Below are 20,401 nucleotides of genomic sequence, written 5' to 3'. Positions count from 1 at the left end.
TGAGTAGTCCAAACCAAAACTACTATATTAGAGTATTAGTTCAAATTCTTCCAAACCCTAAAAATTCTTCAGTATCTCACCTAAAACTAAAGGCTTGGGCCAAGAACTGAAACTAAGCTGTTGGTTCTCTTTTTGAGTCTTAATCTATACATACGTAAAGAAATTACATACCTGGCCAGGTGCAGTAGTTCAAGCCTGTAATCCTAACACTTTGGGAGGCCAAGGTGGGCAGACTGCTTGAACTCAGGAATTCAGGACCAGCCAGGGCAACACAGTAAAACTCTGTCTTTACAAAAAAAAAAATTTTAATTAGCCGTGCATGGTGGTGGAAGTCGGTAGTCCCAGCTGCTTAGGAGACTGAGATGGGAGAATCACCTGAGCCCGGAGGTCAAGGCTGCACTGAGCTGCTACCATACCACTGCACTCCAGTCAGGGAGACAAAGTGAGACCTTATCTCAAAAAGAAAAAAAAAATGGTATACCTTAATTGGAATCTGCTTTTTAATCTTTCTCATCTAGTACATTATTTTGAGAAGTCTTTGCCAAGCCCTCATAAAGCAAGCAATTTTCACATTTCTGTAGAAGGCAATATTCCTTATAATGTTTAATAAACAACAAAGTTTTCTCCCAAAAGGTTTATTTCTCACATTTAAAGTACAAAATCAAATACACAGATCCAGATACATGAACCATATATACATATCTATATAGCTATTATTTAGACCTACACAAACCTATCTATCAATTTTTAATTTGTCAATGCTATCCCTTAAGTAAAAAGCAACATAACTCTTTTAAGAAACCTAGGTTTGTTATCAGTAACACTGTTGAATGCAAATTATTTTCACTTCATCACTTGAAAGGGTAGAATTAGATACCTCCTAGAAATAGGGCAATTACCAAGCATATATCCAATTTGTATACATTTCTTAAAATACATTCTATAGGAATAATTAACCCAAGAAACTGCCAAAGTCTTTGGACATACTAACTCTAACAAAACTTGAATCATGGGAAGACACAGAGTTAATTACTTACATTCCAAGAGTTTTGTTTTGATTTTGGTTTTAAATGCAAAGAGACTTTATATGGTTTAGTACACACAGCACTTCCAAGTCATAGTTCCTGTGGAGTTATAGTGATAAATTTTTCAGGGGCTACCTATAGCTATTAAAATTAAACTGGTCACTAAAGGAGGTATCTGATTTTTAACACTGTGGAGGTTACTTCAGCCAAAATGCAAGAGCACATTCTTTAGGAGAAAGGCAGAAATTTTAGACTTCTAGATACAGAATGTATGATGTCACTAAACACACAGATGTCCTCCTGATCGGGGGGCTATGTTATAACAGCTTCTTTGTTCTAGGATGTCATCTATCTTACATGCAGACCACAGGACACTAAGCCTCAGGTACCTAAGCATCTCCATTCCAGACATAGGATTTCATTAGTGCCTGCTCCCACCGCTGGGAACACATAAATATAGAGATATGGGTCATTACCAAAGATTTATATTAATGGCTTCACAACAGAAACACAAATGTACTCAATGTCACATTTCCATAGGAAAGGTTATATATACACTATACACTTCAGCCTTGAAATGTGGACCCAAAAAACATTCAATTTTCAGTAATCAGTGAATTTGGTGAGGGTCTCACACCCTCAAATCCTAATTTAGCACAGCAAAAGCCCCTCCTTTGCTGCCAAGCGCTGGCGGTGAACTTTGTCTTGCTGCAGTTCTTCATGATTTGGATGCCAAAGTTTCGTGATGATCCTTTCAATGTTAAGGGCATAGACAGTATGTGTAGGGATGACTTCCCTGTGCACCTGGGATTAAAAAATTAACACTCCAATTATTCTTCAGTAGACTTATTTTTCCAACATATAAAAGGCTTTACATCAACAAAACCTACACACAACTTAAAAACTTTCAGTCAGACACTAAAATGAATCACCAATTAGATAACAATAAGGTAAGGAAATAAAAATGTTTTGAAATAGGAATAGGAAAACAAGGGATTTTTTCTTTTTTTATTTCTTTAGTGGGGAGAAAGAAGATGGGCTCAGGATTTGAAGAATGAGGCTAGTATTAATAATGGCTTTCATAACAGACAAAACAAAAACACAAAGTCAAGAAGTAGAGAGAAAACAGTCAAAACCTTTGTAGACCTGAAGAATCTCTTAACCTATCTATAAATCTAGGTAAACTTTAAGGAGCCAAGACTTACCTGTAAAGCTTCAAAAAGGTCATACATGTTCACTGGAGGCAACGATGTAGGTAGAGTGTCTCCAGAGCATGCCAGCAGGAGTGCAGCCTGCTGCTCGGCATCATCTGGGGGTGGGTGAGAAGCTGGATTCTGACCAGCACAGGGAGCAGTAAAAGCTGGAGGGCTGAAAATAAAAACTTCAGAAATATTCCCAGCATGGAGACAACTGAACAACAAGAACAGGACTGGCCTGCTAGCATCTTATTAAAAATATATTTCATTGAATTAGAAATCCATTCAATGTCTACTGCTGCAGACATGAATAGTCTGTAATTTTAATTTTTAAAGGCTGGAAATAAAACATAATGCAACTATATTTACCCTCCTTCTTCCACAATGTTAAAATATTTACTTAGCTCAGGATACTGAACAAAAATTGTTTCCCTTAAAGGGCTTCCAGTTGAAACAACTACTAGACCTTAACTACAGGAATATAACATTGAAAACAAGTAACTTAAAGAGGGAGGTGAATGGTACTGGAGACAACTGGTTCTAAAATAAATGAGAAGAAAAGAAGACACAGCACAGAAGCAATAGGCAAAAATGGAGAATGGGGAAAATTAATCCAGAAGCTGCAAATTTCCTAAAATAGAGCCAGATACAAATTGAAAAGTCAGACATGGTTTTTACCTCATAACCCAGTAGGAGATAAACTACACAATGCTGGGGACATAGCATGAGGTAAAACAAGAGTAAAGCAGTAACTCGGGAAAGCAAAGTGGAACGTTAGCGTGGGACTAAAGCATCGGACAAAAGCAGCCTGTTAGAGTAACAAGTGCCCAATAGACAGGCAAAGGCACTCAGAGACTGGCCAGCAGGGCAGAGAGGGCTTGGGAGTCCCGCCAGGGCCAGACGCTGCTCCCAACATCACCCACTACAAGGAGCCATTTTGGGGGTTTTATTTTCTAGAGAAGAATGATCCCAAACAGATATGCCTGAATGCAACTTAGACAATAAATCATCAAATATGGCAATCTAAACAGTGAGCCCAATTTTAAGATAGGTTAAAATAGGCCCATGACCCCTGTAAAGATCTTCAGAGCCATGCAATGGGCAACGGTACAAACTCCCACATGTGGTATCAACACTCTGCTCTATCCAACTCTCAGCTTTTCCACCTACACCTCCTGCCTTTCCTTCCCGTTTCTTCTCCACCAATCACCCTGCCAGCCTTCCCAGTCTACTTTTTTCTCTGAACGTGCAAGTCCCAGTTTTCTCTTTACCTCTCTTCTTCCTAACTAACCAGATATGCAAAGTCCAGCATTGACAGGAAATTCAAGTCACTTCAGTAACCATAAGGAAAATTATATCACTGGTTTTTTGCTTTCCCAAAGGCTTAAAATTCAGACTAAATTCCCTTTGGGGGAAATGGAGGACAGAGGGAGATGGAAGGGGAAGAAAGACAACGTAGGGATGAAGGTAATCTAGGCTGTCTCATAAAGGAGTGACTCAGGACATGGAGACATCCTGAAGCCCTCAATGGGAAGACACAGGAATCCCAGAGATGAGCTGAGAGACCGTGTCTGCACAGCAGGAGGCCAAAAAAGCAATGTGATGACACCAGGCACATGCCATGATCTTGAGTTACAAGAGGAAAATGAGGGCCTGGAGAAATATCTACCACTCCTCCTCTTCCCACCACCAAGAAACCCAGCTGTGACCTAACAATCATAGGTCCTGCTTCTAATTGAAAGTAGGCTCACTTCCCCATCAAGCAGGTGATGTCCCTCAGGATGCACTGCCTATGCACTACTCCATTCCACCCAAGAGTCGAGGTGGGGGACAAGCACACTAAACCCACATGCAGCCAAACTCTGGAACTTCACTTCTGATTAAAAAGAAAGTACCAAAATAATTCACTTGATCTCAGGCGAGTATAGGACTTAAAAAAAAAAAAATTGTCTCCTATTAAAGGTACTTTAAACATATGGAAACATAATCAATTATTTAACGGTGGTCTATTTCGTAAGAGGAGTATAACCAACTAGCAAGGCTGAAATGGACAGATCACCTGAGGTCGGGAGTTCGAGACCAGCCCGACCAACATGGAGAAACCCTGTCTCTACTAAAAATACAAAAATTAGCTGGGCATGGTGGCACATGCCTGTTATCCCAGCTACTCAGGAGGCTGAGGTAGGAGAATCACTTGAACCCAGGAGATGGAGGTTGCGGTGAGCTGAGACTACACCGAGCTGAGATTGCACCATAGCACTCCTGTCTGGGCAACAAGAGTGAAACTCCGTCTCAAAAAAAAAATTGACAAGAAACTTCATTTACCTTTCTATTAAGTTGTTGTAAGCTACTACACTATTCTTCAGGTATGGCTGTGGGGTCACATTACTGCCAAAGGCATATTTAAAATGGCCATCTCGTAACCGATAAGCTTTCCTTCTTGACACAACTGACGTCAGTATATCTTTAAGGTGATTCTGTGAAAATAAGAAAAGAAAAATAGCATGATCTCCTCCTCTTTAAATGCAAATCATAAAATTCCATTGACCAAAAAATGTTTATTGGCATTTAGATGGAGATGTGTATACAACCAAATGAATGTTCGCATGAAGAGCCACAGAGCCATACCAAAGGAGTAGGAGGATATAGGAAAGAATGGGGCATGCTTATTTTCATTTATTAATAATTCTCTTTAAGATGGGCTTGCTCCACATGAAGTTTATTTGAAAAGTTTTTACATATCTAAATTAGCTCCTCTCTCTCAAAAATGATTTTTAGATGACTTTAAATAAAAGTACACAAAAATGACTTTGGGCTCTCTCAAAAGCCACATAAACTATAGCTATATAGGAAATAAGCACAAAATAAATTAGGTACTTGATTTGTCTTCACTTTTCAGCCAAGTTCATAGGAAAAGGTTAAGGAAGTTTGTGAAAAGAGAGTAACAGAACTCATCCCAGGCTACCATTATTAGTAGAAGAGCCAGGATCAGGCAGGGTGTTTCAATTAAACCAAGGAAAATCCACTTATATCATGACATTATTGTACTATTTATAATTGATTTGCACACAGAAATCACTTAATGTTTATAACTTCATGAGACAACTGTTACTATCTTTGAGGTACAGATGAAGAAAATAGGGCTCAGAGAATTGAAAATAATTATCCAATGTTATCTGGCTGCACCCATTCACTATAGACCTCAATGTCAAATCAGTTTTGTCAAGTAACTAAATGAATAAAATGAATGGACGAATTAAATCATGGGCAGTGACAAGAACTCTGCTGTTCAGAGGCCAAGACTAATGCTTTTTAGTGCTGTACCACAGCAAAAATAAGTGGCTTTAATCTTCAGGATTCTCAATTGCATTTCTTTTCCTTAAAAACCATTCCTCTGTTGACAAAACATCAGATCAAGCAGATCATGCCATAAATAACCTTTCTGAAAAGCTTAGTCTATTAACTGAAGACAATTATTTAGATTGTAATGAGTGTCTCCTCCTAAAAGAAAACAACTTTCAGCCAGGTGCTGTGGCTCACATGTGTAAATCCCAGCACTTTGGGAGGCCAAAGCAGGAAGATCACTTGAGCCCATGAATTCGAGACCAGCCTAGGCAACATAGAGAGACCCCTATTGTTACAAAAAAATTCTAAAAAAATTAGCCAGGTATGGTGCTGCATGTCTACAGTCCCGGCTTTCGAGAGGCAAGAGGATAGCTTGAGCCCAGGATTTCCAGGTTGCAGTGAGCCATGATCGTGCCACTGCACTCCAGCCTAGGATATGAAGTGACACTGTCTCAAAAAAAAGGGCAAACCACTTCAACAATGACAATTCTGTGAAATCAGAGTGACATTTGGGTTCTTTTCTTGCAATACTGACTTTAAGCAACACACAAGTCTATCACATTCAACCTGTAAAATTATTTCTCCCAACAGCAAACCAACCTCCACAGCATAGACAACAGCTGAAACAGCCTCTTCGGTGACGTTGTCCAGCCCGTGCTCATAAGCAGTCACTATCATTCTCCCTTCAAGCTGGCCTCGAGTGGGAAGCATCATTGTGTGGGAACAAAGTTTCAAGTCATCATCATCTTGGGGATCCTTTGCCACAAATTGCTGGGCTCCTGAGAGAGGATTTTGAGGCTGGAATCTATGCTATGAGTAAAAAAAACTTTTTAAAATTCTTCATTCCAGTGGCAAACAACCACAAAGTAACTCCTGCACTGAAGTGGAGCTCCTACAAATTAATGCCACCAAAACCACACCACAGGGTTCAGGGTATAAAAAGTAATTCACGCACAAAGAATCCAAATTCACATCCAATACAAGGTAATAAGGAAGACATGAATTAAGGGTAATAATGGTAGTTTGCATAGTAGTTTATTCTATTCAATTAATACCCTGGTGATCACAGAATGCATGGCACTGTGCTAAAAATAACTGAGGGAGAAGTATGGAACTACATTCAAACAAGTCAGAGCATTTAAAATTTAACTGTAAGTAGGTTCTAAAAGTATAAACATATAAAGAATGATTCAATTAAGCCTTAAAAAGCCTAACCAATATGGCATATCAAATAACAAATATTCCAAGATAATGCTGTGTAGTGTAACTATTTAATTGCTGTTATTTTCTATTTAGAATTCTCAACACAGAACCTAAGATACAGTCATTTTCGTGCATAAAAATCTCAGCCTTCCCCTGGGAGATTCTGATAGCCCATTCATATTCTCCATCATCACTGGTAGCTTTTGCTTAAGGCCAACATAAAAGATTTTATAGTGAAGATGATTTGTCCCTGTTTGAAACTATTATGAAAACAACACGGTTATTTTTCCATTTCCAAGTATAAAACTATTTTATATTGAACATGTCTTTTTAAACCAGAAATGTCTCTCTAGAGATCCTGATGCCCTCCAGATTGGATAGTCTTACTGATATAAAGCAGACAGTCAAGGTGAAAAAAATGTTTATTGATGTTAATCAATAAAGCTATCAATACCCCATAAACCTATAAAATGGTTACTTTTGGGAAGCTTTTTTTCCCCGAATATATGCTTGAAAAAGCAATTTGTTTTAAAATGTTTACAAATTTTAAAGCCAAATGCCTTCATGGCATCTCTACTAGTCCCCAAAACACTCAGGGCCCAGCTGAGCATCACCAAGATCCCACCAAAGGCCTCCAAGCTGCCTAAACCCTTGGGACAGATGTCTTCATCCAAGAAACATTATTCATTCAAGAAAAGTACTTAAGAGGAGAGAGAACAAAGCCATTGTTTTGAATAATGGAAAAATCATTAGGTACTAATAATAACATTAAGATTTAAGCAAGAACTATAAAAATTCAAACACCTAGAACTCACAGTCCTTGAAACCCATTTCTTCTCTAATCATACTCCCTTATTTTTAACTCCCCTACCAGTATTTAGCTATTCACTTAAAAACTACAGCTAGTCCCATCACACCAGAACGTCAATCAGTCATTATCAAGATCTACTGAAGAACAACCTACATCAAATTTCTGACGAACAGAAGAAAGCTTTTTCTTTCCCTTGGGTTTTCCAGGTTTTGCTGCAGAACCCCCTGTCCAGGGCAAAGATCCAGCACCCTCTAGGAGACAGAAGAATATGACATAAGTAAAAATAATGACAACTGGTAACTACTAGTTTGTTTTCATTTGGGGTAAGAAGCATGGAATGCTCAAAAATGCAAATAAATAATGAATGCTTAAATCCAAATCTTCTCCTTCTACTTCGCTAAATAAAATTACCAATCTTTTGAAATCGCATTTTTTTCCTAGCTGCAACTAAAATTTTTTAGGAAGATAAATATTTTTATATTTTTAATTAATGTTTATTGGGTGTTTCGTTGATCAGCAGTAGTATTATTACAGATGTAGGACAAAATTTGCTGGTCTAAGATGATGAACCAAGCACCTGTATTTATCTCCTCTCTCTTCCAAGACTCCACAAAATATGAAAGTAAGGAAGGTAAACAGCACACTCCCACAACAGAGATTAAAAAGGAAATTGAGGCCGAGCATGGTGGCTCACACCTGTAATCCCAACACTTTGGGAGGTCAAGGTGGGTGCATTACCTTAGGTCGGGAGTTCGAGACCAGCCTGGCCAACATGGTAAAACCCCATCTCTACTAAAGATACAAAAATTTGCTGAGCATGGTAGCACAGGCCTGTAATCCCAGCTACTTGGGAGGCTGACACAGGAGAATTGCTTGAGCCCGGGAGACAGATGTTGCAGTGAGCCGAGATCATGCCAACCTGGCAGACAGAGCAACACTGTGTCTCAAAAAAAAAAAAGGAAAATGAATGGCAGACACGATGAGATGTCAACAAACTTCTAGGGTGCGGACTCACAAAGCAGACCCATGGAAGCTGTAACCTAGGCTAGGCAAATGAGGCAGAAGCGCGTCGACCTGCCTGGTAGAAACCTACAACCTGGACTGGGAGAATGTGAGTGGAGTGGAAACCAGGAGGGATCTGTAAGGCTAAAAACAAAATTAATGGAAAGTCTGTATCCTTAAATCATCCACACAAACCCATTCACTCACCCCCAAAAGTGGGTTCAGTACAAAATCAAAGTGCTGGGCCTCATATTCAAAAATTAAGAATTTCAAGATAATGATGGTACAGCACCAAACCAAGCGCAGCAGGGCCCTTCTGCGCAACTGCAGTTCACAGGCCCATGAAGGCTCATTCCCACGCACAGAACGACACAGAGCAGGGTGTTTGTAATAGCTGGGGCAGGGGGTTAGAAGGAAGGTGGGGAGGGAATAAGGACTCTTCTCTAGTTAAACTGAACACAATTTCTGGGATCTACTAAGGTAGTTAGTATGGACATTGGTACCCTACAGCAAAGCTCTCTGCATATGGAAATTTGGGAGACCCACCAGTTTATCAACAGCCTTCTTGTCAGCTCACTCTAAAGCAAAGTCTCTAAGCAGTTTTAGCCTTCATTCTTAAACATGAAACGGACAACAATGAATCATCAGATATTTGACAATATACTTAAACACGACAAGAGCAAGGTAAAAATAATAATAATAATGAGGTCCTAGACAGGAAATGCAAAAGAATTCTGATAAATTTCTAACTGGTATCCACAGAAAAGTTTGAGAACATGTTTATCCAGGAAATAAGATGCTATTAAAATTGCTTAATTAAATAATGCATTCAACAGAAAGGCCAAAAGAGTTGAGGAAATCTCAAAGAACACACAGCAGTAAGACAGAGATGTTAAAATCAGTAAATCCAGAAACAGATTTAAGCAACTATGAGGGCCATGGAGGTCCGACCAGAAGAACAAAAACCAAAAACTGGTTGCCTTTGGGAATAGGTCTAGGGGTGGGAAAAAGCTTTTATCATGAAATCGTCTATGCTATGGATATTTTTTTAACCATGAACATATATTGTTTAATGTTAAAAAAAAAAAAAAAAGTAATACAACCTCATTATAGTTCACTTAAAAAGAAAACCCAAAAAAATTTTTAAGAAAGAAAAAAAGTCACCCATAATTATAGTAAAATGTTCCTGCAATTTTGATATTTTTTGAAAGAAACTTTTTCAAGCTTTGAAAAAAAATATTCCAGATGACTCAGTTTAAAAAGAACGGTTTGGGAAGTTTCTCTTATCTTTGGCATGAACAGATCTCACTTGATAAGGTCACCCAATCTTAGATGATTTCCAAAGAAATCTCTTCCTGATAAACGAAACTGGATGCTAGGTGATGATAGGAAAGCAGGCTGAACATGAGGATGATGATGCAAAGGAGCAGGCCTGCAAACTCAGAGCTAACCAGCTGCTGCTGTGTGGCCATGCAAAGCACGGTAAGGCCTAACCCTGACAAGAGGGAAAGCTTTTTAGTAGCACTTAGATTTCAGTTTTGATCTTACTAGCTGGATAAGGCCTAAGGCAAGTTTTTATTTTGTTTTCTCTTCTCTGAAGTTTGTTTCCTTATCTATAAAAACAGGCTAACACCTACCCTGCAGAATTGTTGTGAGGATTAAAGATAATGCATATAAAGTGTCTACTATGCTGTACTCAACAAATATTATTATTAATATCATCTTTCCTGCCTAACTTAGAAAACTAGAAGACAACCCATCCAAAATTGTGAGGTACAAAGAACTATATTTTACTTTGAATAGAAATCTCCTCTTTGTTACTAACAAATATTAATTTCATTTTGAGAAAATAAATTTGGGGAATTTTATTGGAAGAATTTTATATGGAAGAATACATTCTAAAAATCCAAATGCTTCTTCATTTATTTTAAAGTAACTATTAACAAGTATTCAGAATATCAAAGATTTTTATCTAATTAAAATCAGCCACCTACACTTACTAATACCACTTCAACATTTATTTGGCATTTTAATTTATTTTTTAAATTAAATTAAATTTTATTTTATTTGAGACAGGGTCTTAGTCTGTCACCCAGGCTGGAGGGCAGTGGTATGATCTTGGCTGACTGAAAGCTCCGCCTCCAGGTTCAAGCGATTCTCCTGCCTCAGCCTCCCTAGTAGCTGAGATTACAGGTGCCCACCACTGCGCCTGGCTAATTTTTGTATTTTTAGTAGAGACAGGTTTCACCATGTTGGCCAGGCTGGTCTTGAACTCCTGACCTCAGGTGATCCACCCACCTCAGCTTCCCAAGTGCTGGGATTAGAGGCTTAAGCCACCCAGATGGCATTTTTTATTTTTAAAATAACTTTTTTATACATTCTTTCATCTGTTTCATAATCCTGTGGGGTACAAATTGCTGACTTATTTTATAAATGTGAAAACTAGAACACCCAAGTAACTATAATATGTAAGCTAGTGGCAAAACCTACACTTGAACCCAAGTCTCTTCACTCTTATAAACCAGGGTTTTTATTTCTGATCACTCCATTTATCTTTTGCGTATGTGGCAATTTACAATATACTTCCCTAAAAAGTAAGATGTAATCCTCACAATATTGGCTTTTCTGATCAAATTAAATTTTATACAACAAGGTAGATCTTGATTTAACTTTGGACATAAAAGAGGAATGGCTGAAGTCCACTTGTATATAAATAAAATAGCACATCAAAAATCTGACACGGTGGAAGAACGTGTGGTGATGAGTGTGGTGAGGGTAGGGAAGTAGGCACTGTTCTCTAAGCAAGTGCTCACAGTTTACTACACATTAACGACGACTTCTTTCAGGAGCAAGGAATGAGGTGTTAGGAGATTTTATGTGAATTCTATTTTTTTTTTTTTTTTTGAGACACAGTTTCACTCTGTTACGTAGGCTGAAGTGCAGTGGCACAGTCTCAGCTCATTGCAACCTCTACCTCCCAGGTTCAAGCGATTCTCTGCCTCAGCCTCCCAAGTAGCTGGGACTACAGGTGTGTACCACTACACCTAGCTAATTTTTTTTTGTATTATTAGTAGAGTTGGGGTTTCACTATGATGGCCAGGCTGGTCTCGAACTCCTGACCTCAAGTGATCCACCCACCTCAGCCTCCCAAAGTGCTGGGATTATAGGTGTGAGCCACCACGCCCAGGCTGTGACTTCTTTATTATACAGTAGAGGTAAACAGAGAGAAAGGATAAAAAAAACTAGCCATTTATACATAAAACATGAGCTTTTCATATATGATCATCCGAATCACCCTAAGCCCTTAAAAAATTTCAGTTTAATCTACAACACTGGTTGGAAAGCACAATTCTAACGGTAACTTTTGTACTCTTATAAATAGACATAAATTGCAATTTAGAAACACAAAAACTGAGCAGCATGACTTTTATCATGAAGAAAGTTTTCAATGTATCTAATTACTTGTTTTTGACTGATTAAAATAAGATAGTTGAAAGAGGTGACTTATAGCTTAATCTTCTCTTCAGGTTAAAGTGACAGGTTTAGTTTCCACCCACCCCCTCAACATGCTACTGTCCCCTACCTCTTGTTCTCTACCAATAATCTGCCAAACACAGGTGCTGAAGCTTGACTTTCCAGGTGCTATCTTACTTAAGAACATAGCGGAAGTCCAGGTCCCGACATACGTTACGGTTCCCCCACCATCCTGCTACAGACACCTTTCAAGTTAGGTATCCCTTAGGTATGGGACACCTAACACCAACTGCCCTCTCTTCATCCTCCTTACCTTCTTCATCCTGACTTCCCACCCTCTTTCTCATTTACTTAAGTCATCTAAAATGTAGCTGAGTCGAGAGTCAATATCAAAGGCAATGTAAGTACAGAGACCATAGCCCACTTTACAAAGGCTCTGTAGATCTGTAAGTCCCTGCTGCGGTGCTTGCCCTGCACCCTCTTGTTCCTGGGCTGTCTCCTTGCTCGCCTTTCAGCTATCCCCTTCCCTATTCTGAAGGACCCCATCATTTCCCTCACTGAGCAAACCAGCCTGTTGGGGAGGGCGGCACGGGTCTCCCAGAACAACATGCCCAGACCCAGGGTCCACCCGGGCTGGGACTTCAACATGCCTACGATCACACAATACCACCTAGGGAGAAAGCGCCTGTGAAAACGGACATTCAGATAGCCCTTCCTTCAGGGTGTTAGACAAGAGTAGCCCTACATCTGGCTTGTCTGAAAAACACTTTATTGATGTAGGAGCTGGCATCATAAGATAAAGATCATAGAGGAAATGTTGATGTTATACTATTCAATTTTGGCAACGAAAAGTTTGATGTCAAAAATGGTGATCAAATTACACGGCTCATTTGTGAACAGGTTTTTTCTCCAGAAACAGAAGTTCAAGCTCTGAATGACACCAAAAGCGGTTCAGGAGGTTTTGGTTCCACTGGAAAGAATTAAAATGTATGCCAAAAATAGAAAATGAGAAATCATACCTTTTTCTTAAAAATCGTTTTTGCTTTAAAAAGAAAAAAAGATTCTGTAAAAGAATTTGTATCTACAGAATAAAACTTTTCTTCTGAGCAGTTTAAAAATGTCTGCTTTACAAACACTGGCTGTGTCTATTAGAGAAAGCTAAAGTCTAGTGCTTTGCTGACTGACACACACTGGAAGTATTTCCACTCCCTTACCTGGTGTAGAAACCAAAATCTGACAACGCGTGAGAATGGCCAGGAGGAAATCATTGTGAGAATGGACTGAAAAAGGGAAGACAGTGACAATCAAATTAAAAATATTTTCAACGTAAGGAAACCACAACTTTGGTCTAGCTTGTCAGGATTTTGGATAGCCCCTACTCTGCCATTCTTTATACTTAATTTTAAATATCCACATTACTAAGCTAATCTTACACACCACAAAACCAAAACTTAACATTTTAAAAAGGGAAATGACTTTACTACTAATCTAGGGAAAGTAGAGAATAGTAAAAAAACTCCCCAGATAATTCGTTTACCATTATCCTGTGTGAGAAGTCTATGAGCTTCCAGGTCAAACTCCTCTTTGCTGATCTTCTGCTTGAACCACAGCTTTAGGTTAGCCCAGTATCTGTAGAGGCAGAAACAATATTAAGAACTACAGATTTTGCTGCTTCTAGTTTTCTTTGTTGTTGGTTTTCTTGTTTTTTTTTTTTTAGAGACAGTTTTATTCTGTCACTCGGGCTGGAATGCAGGGGCACAATCAGAGCTCACCATAGCCTTGAACTCCTAGTTTTAAGCTACCCTCCCACCTCAGCCTCCTGTGTAGCTGGGACTACAGCATGAAGAGATGTTGCTTCTTTCCCAAGTTCAGCATAAATGCTCCAATTCTCAGGAAAGGAATTTTTGCATTACCTAGCTTCATGGGCTGAATTGTGTCCCCCTACAAAGTCCTATGTTAAAGCCTTAATCCTACTACAGAATGTGACTGTATTTGGAGATTGGGCCTTTAAATAGTACTTAAAATGAGACCATTAGGGTGGGCCCTAATCCAATATGACTTGTGTCCTTATAAGAAGAGGCAATTAGGATACAGACACCAGACACATTCACATACAAAGAAATAACCACATGAACACACAACAAGGCTGTCATGGTGGTGCATGCCTGTGGTCCCTGCTATCTGGAAGGCTGACGTGGAGGGACTGATTGAGCCCAGGAGGTCAAGACTACGGTGAGCTCTAAACTCCAGCTTGGGGGACAGAACAAGACCCTGTCTTAAAACAAATAAAAGGGAATTGGCAGGCAGTCACAGAATTGAACTCATGATTCACTTAGAATCTACAGCTATACCTCTGTTTCTCACTGTCACGTTTCTAAAAGACCTACTCTCCAGAATCCTGCATTTCAGATTTATATTTTAAAGTGTGTGTGTTTAACAGAGAGAGAAGTAGTCATTTATATTTGTTTTAGGTGACATCCTTCCCTTCAGATAAAATCAACTTTCAATCTAACTGGCTGAAAAAAAGATGGGTTTCTAAACGTCTCAGCACAAAGAAAATGCCTGGGGATATGAGAAACTTGGTAGTTTTTAAAGTGAAAACCAACACCTAATAATAAAACTATTAAGTAACTAGTAGAAAAAAAATGACTTAACCTTTTACACTTTAACAACAGTGTTAGAAATTCGAGTGAAATATATCAGTTCGCATCACATCCACAACCCTTGTTTTGGTACTAAAGGAAGCTTCTTCTTGTTCATGGAATGGGCTGAAAAATTACTTAGTACTTGAGTTCCTAACAGGCAAAAAAAAAATCAGATTTCTAAACAAGATGGTTTATATTCTCGCTGCTATATTATACCCACAGTAGGACCTCCCTGTGTGTGGATTCGCTTTAAGTCATCTTAGTATCCTGGTATGTAATTGACTATGTACATATGTAGTTGCATGCAAAGCTCTGGGTTCATGTTTGTTGTTGTTATTTTTCAGGAGAAAACCCATAGCTTTTATGAGGTCTTAAGTGGCCCAAAACCCATGACACAGCCATCTTTCAGGCCCATTTCACTCAACAACAAAACATGCGCAGCTCTGGAGCTAGGCACCCTTTCCAGCTGATACTTGCACACTCATTAGTCAGTAGGTCAACAGTAACTTTCCAACAGTGGACACTTTCGTACATTTTTTTAAAGGACAGGAACAATAATGAAAGAAATAAAAAAAGCTCCACAGAAAAACAAAGTTCCTATCCCATTCAATGCAACAAAAAAGGACAGTAATCTAGACAAAAACTCTATTATTTAAAAGTCCTATGTCAGTATTTTATAAAAAGCAAATGTATATTTGGAATGAGTAAACTTGTTCCAGAACTAAAACAAGGGTCTACCAGGAAGCTCTGTCAAAATAATGCAAACTATTTCCTCCAATGGGAAACGTTTCAGCCCAAAGAGCTAGAACGAGCTACCAAGGGTTAAAAGACTTGCTCTCCAATCCTGGTCCCTGTGTTAACTCACTGTGTAACCACAGACAAATGACTGTTTCCCTCAACAATACTGCTACAGTTTGAATATTTGACCAAACTTCATGATGACATTTAATCCCCAGTGTTGGAAGTGGAGCCTAATGAGAAGAGTTTGGGTTATGGGGGCAGATTCCTCACCAGTGGCTTGGTGGGAACCTTCCTGGTGGTAATGAGGTGCTCACTCACCCTGAGTTCCTGCAAGAGATTTCCCCAAGAGCTAGTTGTTAAAAAAGAGCCTGGCACCTTCGCCCTCCTTGCTTCCTCTCACAAAGTAATCTGCACATGCATGTTCCCCTTCACCTTTCACCATGAGTGAAGCAGCCTGAGGCCGTCACCAGAAGATGCTGGTGCCATGCTTTTGGTGTAGTCTGCATAACTGTAAGCCAAATTATCTTCTTTATAAATTACCCAGCCTCAAGTATTCCTTTACAGCAACACACATGGACCAAAGACAAATACAAAAAAAAAAGTCAATCAATCCCTGTGAAGGTGAGGACAATGGGTAGAAGTGTAAGTGGGTCGGATTACAAAGCACTGGAGATACTGAAGAATATTAAATAACATGTGATCGTGGCTAGGCACACTGACTCATGCCTGTAATTCTAGCATTTTGGGAGGCCAAGGCAGGTGGATCACTTGAGGTCAGGAGTTTGAGACCAGCCTGGCCAACATGGCAAAACCCTGTCTCTACAAAAAATACAAAAATTAGCCGGACACGGTGGCAGGTACCTATATCCCAGCTACTCAGGAGGCTGACGCAGGAGAATCACTTGAGCCCAGGAGGCAGAGGTTGCAGTGAGTTGAGATCGCGCCACTGCACTCCAGCCTGGGCGACAAAGCAAGACTCCATGTCAAAATATATAAATAAATACATAAATAAATATCAAATCTTCAAAAAAAAATCAGGCACCAATTTGAACATGGCACTCTACTGGCTACTATACAAAGTGAGTTGCTTAGCAAAGCCCATGTCTTCCTGGAAGCAGCTTGGGCACACAACCCAACCAGTCAGACATGAAGGGATGTTCAGACCACTGGATGAATAGCAAATAACTCATATCCAGCCTCCGTGCATTACCTTGTATGTTTTGCCTACCACCAAGGACCACGCTTAAATAGTCAGGTTGTGCAAACCAAAGCAGAGTGCTCATGGGGAAACGTAAGAAATGACGGTACAGTACAGCAGTGTTACTATTCAACCAGGAGGCACTTTTTAAGAAGGGAAAAGAACAATGAGAGAGTGGAAAAACAAATTTAGAATGATACTGTACCATTAACTGTTTCAGGCATAAAAACCTCTTTTGATTGCCTTTCAGTGGGGATTCGTGCTCTATCTAGATGCCCCAAATTCAGTTTCAGCATCAGTATTTGACCAGCATCAGAGAATCGGCTTTGGCCTTTAAACTGAATAATGAATGCTAACTTCAAAAACATTTCTGGCAGCCCTGAACCTGTAATTGATGAGTATGGGATCACAGGTCACCACTGCATCTAATCGAGGTTAAAGGCAATCATACACAAGCCAGGTCCTTCAGATTTATTATGGTAGGTAAACATTCGCTTTCAAATATTTGTAAGCATTCTAGATGGAAGAGAGTGAAAAGCTGATTATGTGCTTAAAAATGTAAATTTTGCCAGTCAGTATTACAAAAGTAAAAAGCTGTAGTAATTAATCAAGGTGAAAGCTGTCAATTTTACTATTAAAATAAGTTTGTGAATATTTAATTCAATAAACAAAGAATAGGCTGACAGTGAACAGGAATATTAAAAGAAAACTTTCAGTGGTTCATTATAATCAGGTGTGGTGGCTCATGACTGTAATCCCAGAATGCTGGGAGGCCAACGCGGGAGGACTGCTTGAGGCCAGGATTTGAGACCAGCCTGGGCAACATAGCAAGACCCTATCTCTGAAAAAAAAAAATATTCAGCCAGGATTGGTGGGGCGTGCCTATGGCCCCTGCTATAGGCTTGAGGCAGGGGAGGCTCTCTTGAGCCCAGGAGATCAAGGTCGCTGTGAATTGTGTGATCAGGCCACTGTTCGTCAGCCTCTGCCACAGAGCAAGACCCCAATTCAAAAAAAAAAAGTGGAACATTATATTTTTGGGAGTCAATATATGGCCATCAAAAATTAAATAATTGTGCTAAAATAGCAGATTTTAATTCCAGTCTTCTTAAAGTTTCAATTTTTTATCTGGTTAGGATGAAGAGCAGTCAACTCCACCACCCCAAAATTTCACATGAAGGAAAAACTCCAAAATTCATGTATGGCATCCAAGCTAAGTAACTTCAATCCAGAAATAATAAAGAAGGATAAAAAGAAAGTATTGGGGAAAAATTAAGTATTCCCAAATTGCTCCTCCACCAATGTCATTTAGAAGTATGTATCCATTGAGCAATGCAAATGTTTAGAATACCACAGAGGCATCTAGCAGCAACGACACACATACTATAATTTTAAAGGTTTAAATTTACCTCCCATATTTTTGAAAAATAAGAGTTGCAATAACAACGTTTTGAAAATTTCCAAACTCTTCCTTGTATCTCAGAGGTTCCTTCTATGCTGTCTGGCTTCGGCCTTGGCCGGATACTGATTTTACCCTTGGCCATTCTGCATCTATCCCGGCTGTGCACTCAATCCCTACCATAACCTGGATGAAGGTCTGTCTGGGCGTCTCCGGGATTCTTTTCAGCCCCTCTAAGGCATCAGTTTGGAATCAGAAGCGTGGGTCCCAACCCTGACAGTCACTTTTTTGAAGAGTTACTTATCCTCACTAGGTCTCGGTCTTCCCACCTGTCAAATAAGATCAGCAACTGTACCTATCTCACATCTGTTGTAAAAATTAGATGAGATAATACATTTAGAGAGCTTAAAATGTTTAAATGTCTGCTATTGCTATCATCACTATAATTGTCATAGTGTTCTGTGAGTATGATTTTACCGCAGGGTCCGTTTGCCTTACAAAATTGCTGTCAAAGCGCTTACCAATAATGCCTAGCAGATCACAAGAGATCAACTGACCTCCACCTCCAGGAAGCCCTCCAGGAGCGACCGCCCCGCGCGATGCCCTCTCTGGCCCGGCGCGTAGGGCTCCTGCTCACTCGGCCCAGGTCGGCCTCCTGCATCCCAAACGCCCGCGCTGGGGCCCGCACTTGCTCACCTGGCCCCTGGGCGAGAAGTGCGCTTCTCCCGCCCCACCCAGGACAGAAAGTCCCGAGCAACGGCGCCCGCTGGGGTCTCCCGAGCGCCCAGAAGTCTGGGTGCCTCCAGGGCGGTGAGTTCGGGTGGCCCGCCCCGCCCCGGCCGGAAAAACCCCGAAGCCCCGCCGCCGCGGACTCAAGGCTGCACAGGCCCCCGGGCGGTGTGGGCTTCTCTGGGTCGGGCTGGCAGCCCGAGGCCAGGAGAGCAGCTGAGTGTTGGCCTGGATGCTGCGCTGGGGCAGCTCTTACTGTTTCACGTTGTCCCCCAGGGCCTCGCTCAAGTTCTTCTTGGCCGCCTCCAGCTCGCTGACAAAGGTCGCCATTGCTCCGCGCGTCTCAGCCCGACCGCAAACCGCCCGGCCACTGCGATCAACAACCGAAAAACCAACTCGGCGGAAGGCCTCCGCTCTGGAAACTAAGCTCGCCGCCGTCTGCCCCGCCCCCAATCACTCAGAAGTCGTTTGTTTGGTTTTCGGCTCCGCCCGCCTTTTTGTAGGGAAGGTGCCCAGCCAAACTCTGCTCACTTCCTCCCGCCCCTCGAGTCACGTGATCCGTTTCACCTTGTAGCGCGCCCAACCTAAACCCGCGCGCCCCGCAGCGTCGCAGGCAGGCTGGCGCGTCCCAGCCTTTTAATTCTATTTCCGCTGGGGCAATTCCGAATTCGGCCCGCTGTCCTTCTACCTGGAGGAGTACCTTACCCCTCCATTTCAAAAAGTACATGCAGTATCAATTTTACTTTCTTTGCCTTATTTTTCACCGAGCACTAATCGTCTCATATGACATTTAGTTGATTTATCTTGTTAATGTTGTGGCTCGAGGACCGGAGTTCTGTTTTATTCAGGGTTACCCGCAGTTCCTAGAGCACATAATGGATGCTTAATAAGTATTTGAGTAAATGAGGTAATTATGTCACACGGGGGAAATACAGAGAAGCATAAAGATAGAAAAAGTGTTTTACCACCCCTGGGCAAACACTTAACTGAGAAAGATTTCTCCTTTACCTCGCACACTCCCATCACTTATAATACTCTATGTTCAATTTTGCACGTTTTAAACTTCAGGATTTATCTGTAGTATTACGTCGTCTTTATAGTGATTTTAATGATAGCATGTTAAATACCCCCACAGATAGAAGGTACACAATAACTTGTTTCCCAATTGTTAGACTGATTGTTTCCATTTTTTTCTATTAAAAGCAATACTGTAATATCGCTTTTGAAGCATATGCCATAATGAAATAAAACTTCTTTATGCGTAAAACTTTTCCTCTTTTAGGATTATTACTTTAGGATAGAGTCCCACAAATAGAATTACTGGATCAAATGATAAGAATATTTGTAAGTGCCTTGGTGTACACTGTCAAATTGCCTTCCAAAGATTTAAAAATAATCCTAGATAGCTTTTAATTTTTGTGTAATTTCTCCAAAAAGGTCCCCTTAAGTTTATTCATTCATTCAACTTCCTCAGTGCTCAACCTAAACCCACCAGCCTTATCTTTGCTGCAGCTCCACCTTATCTTTGCTGCAGCTCTACCTGCAAAGCTGGCCAGGCACCTTCTCTTCCCTGAATTCATCCAGTGAGCTCCTACTATGTGTCTGGAACTCTTTGGGTACTGGAGGTATAAAGGTG

At 40.4% G+C, this 20,401-nt stretch overlaps 1 protein-coding gene across 6 annotated transcripts; it reads right to left on the bottom strand.

Annotated features, from left to right (window-relative positions):
- Nucleotides 1-619: 619 nt before the first annotated feature.
- On the bottom strand, nt 620-19,126 carry TADA1 (transcriptional adaptor 1). Of its 6 annotated transcripts, none has more exons than XM_035280213.2 (8): nt 18,594-19,126; nt 13,594-13,685; nt 13,271-13,336; nt 7,734-7,831; nt 6,167-6,376; nt 4,547-4,698; nt 2,231-2,393; nt 620-1,829 (listed from the first exon to the last, which is right to left on the bottom strand). In XM_035280213.2, exons 1-8 carry the CDS (start codon nt 18,695-18,697, stop codon nt 1,677-1,679), a joined length of 1,038 nt encoding a protein of 345 aa, XP_035136104.1. In that variant the 5' UTR covers nt 18,698-19,126; the 3' UTR covers nt 620-1,676. The 6 variants fall into 6 exon arrangements, with proteins under 6 accessions (XP_035136104.1, XP_017821603.2, XP_002760479.3 ...); XM_017966114.4 differs by having other exon boundaries at nt 6,167-6,371; nt 18,733-19,126; XM_002760433.6 differs by having other exon boundaries at nt 19,022-19,126.
- Between the last annotated feature and the right edge of the window lie 1,275 nt (nt 19,127-20,401).

The sequence above is a fragment of the Callithrix jacchus genome, chromosome 18, assembly GCF_049354715.1.
Source record: "Callithrix jacchus isolate 240 chromosome 18, calJac240_pri, whole genome shotgun sequence".
Taxonomy (NCBI): Eukaryota; Metazoa; Chordata; class Mammalia; order Primates; family Cebidae; genus Callithrix; species Callithrix jacchus.
The sequence above is the reverse complement of the archived record's forward strand: the minus strand, read 5'-3'. Positions and strand labels throughout refer to the sequence as shown.

Excerpts from the sequence above, each read along its gene's own strand:
- TADA1 (XM_035280213.2), bottom strand. The coding sequence starts at position 18,697 with ATGCAGGAGGCCGACCTGGGCCGAGTGAGCAGGAGCCCTACGCGCCGG. Across the intron at positions 13,337-13,593 it reads ACTTCTCACACAGGATAATG|TCCATTCTCACAATGATTTC; the intron begins GTAAACGAATTA and ends TCCCTTTTTCAG. Across the intron at positions 1,830-2,230 it reads ACCTTTTTGAAGCTTTACAG|GTGCACAGGGAAGTCATCCC; the intron begins GTAAGTCTTGGC and ends TTTTAATCCCAG.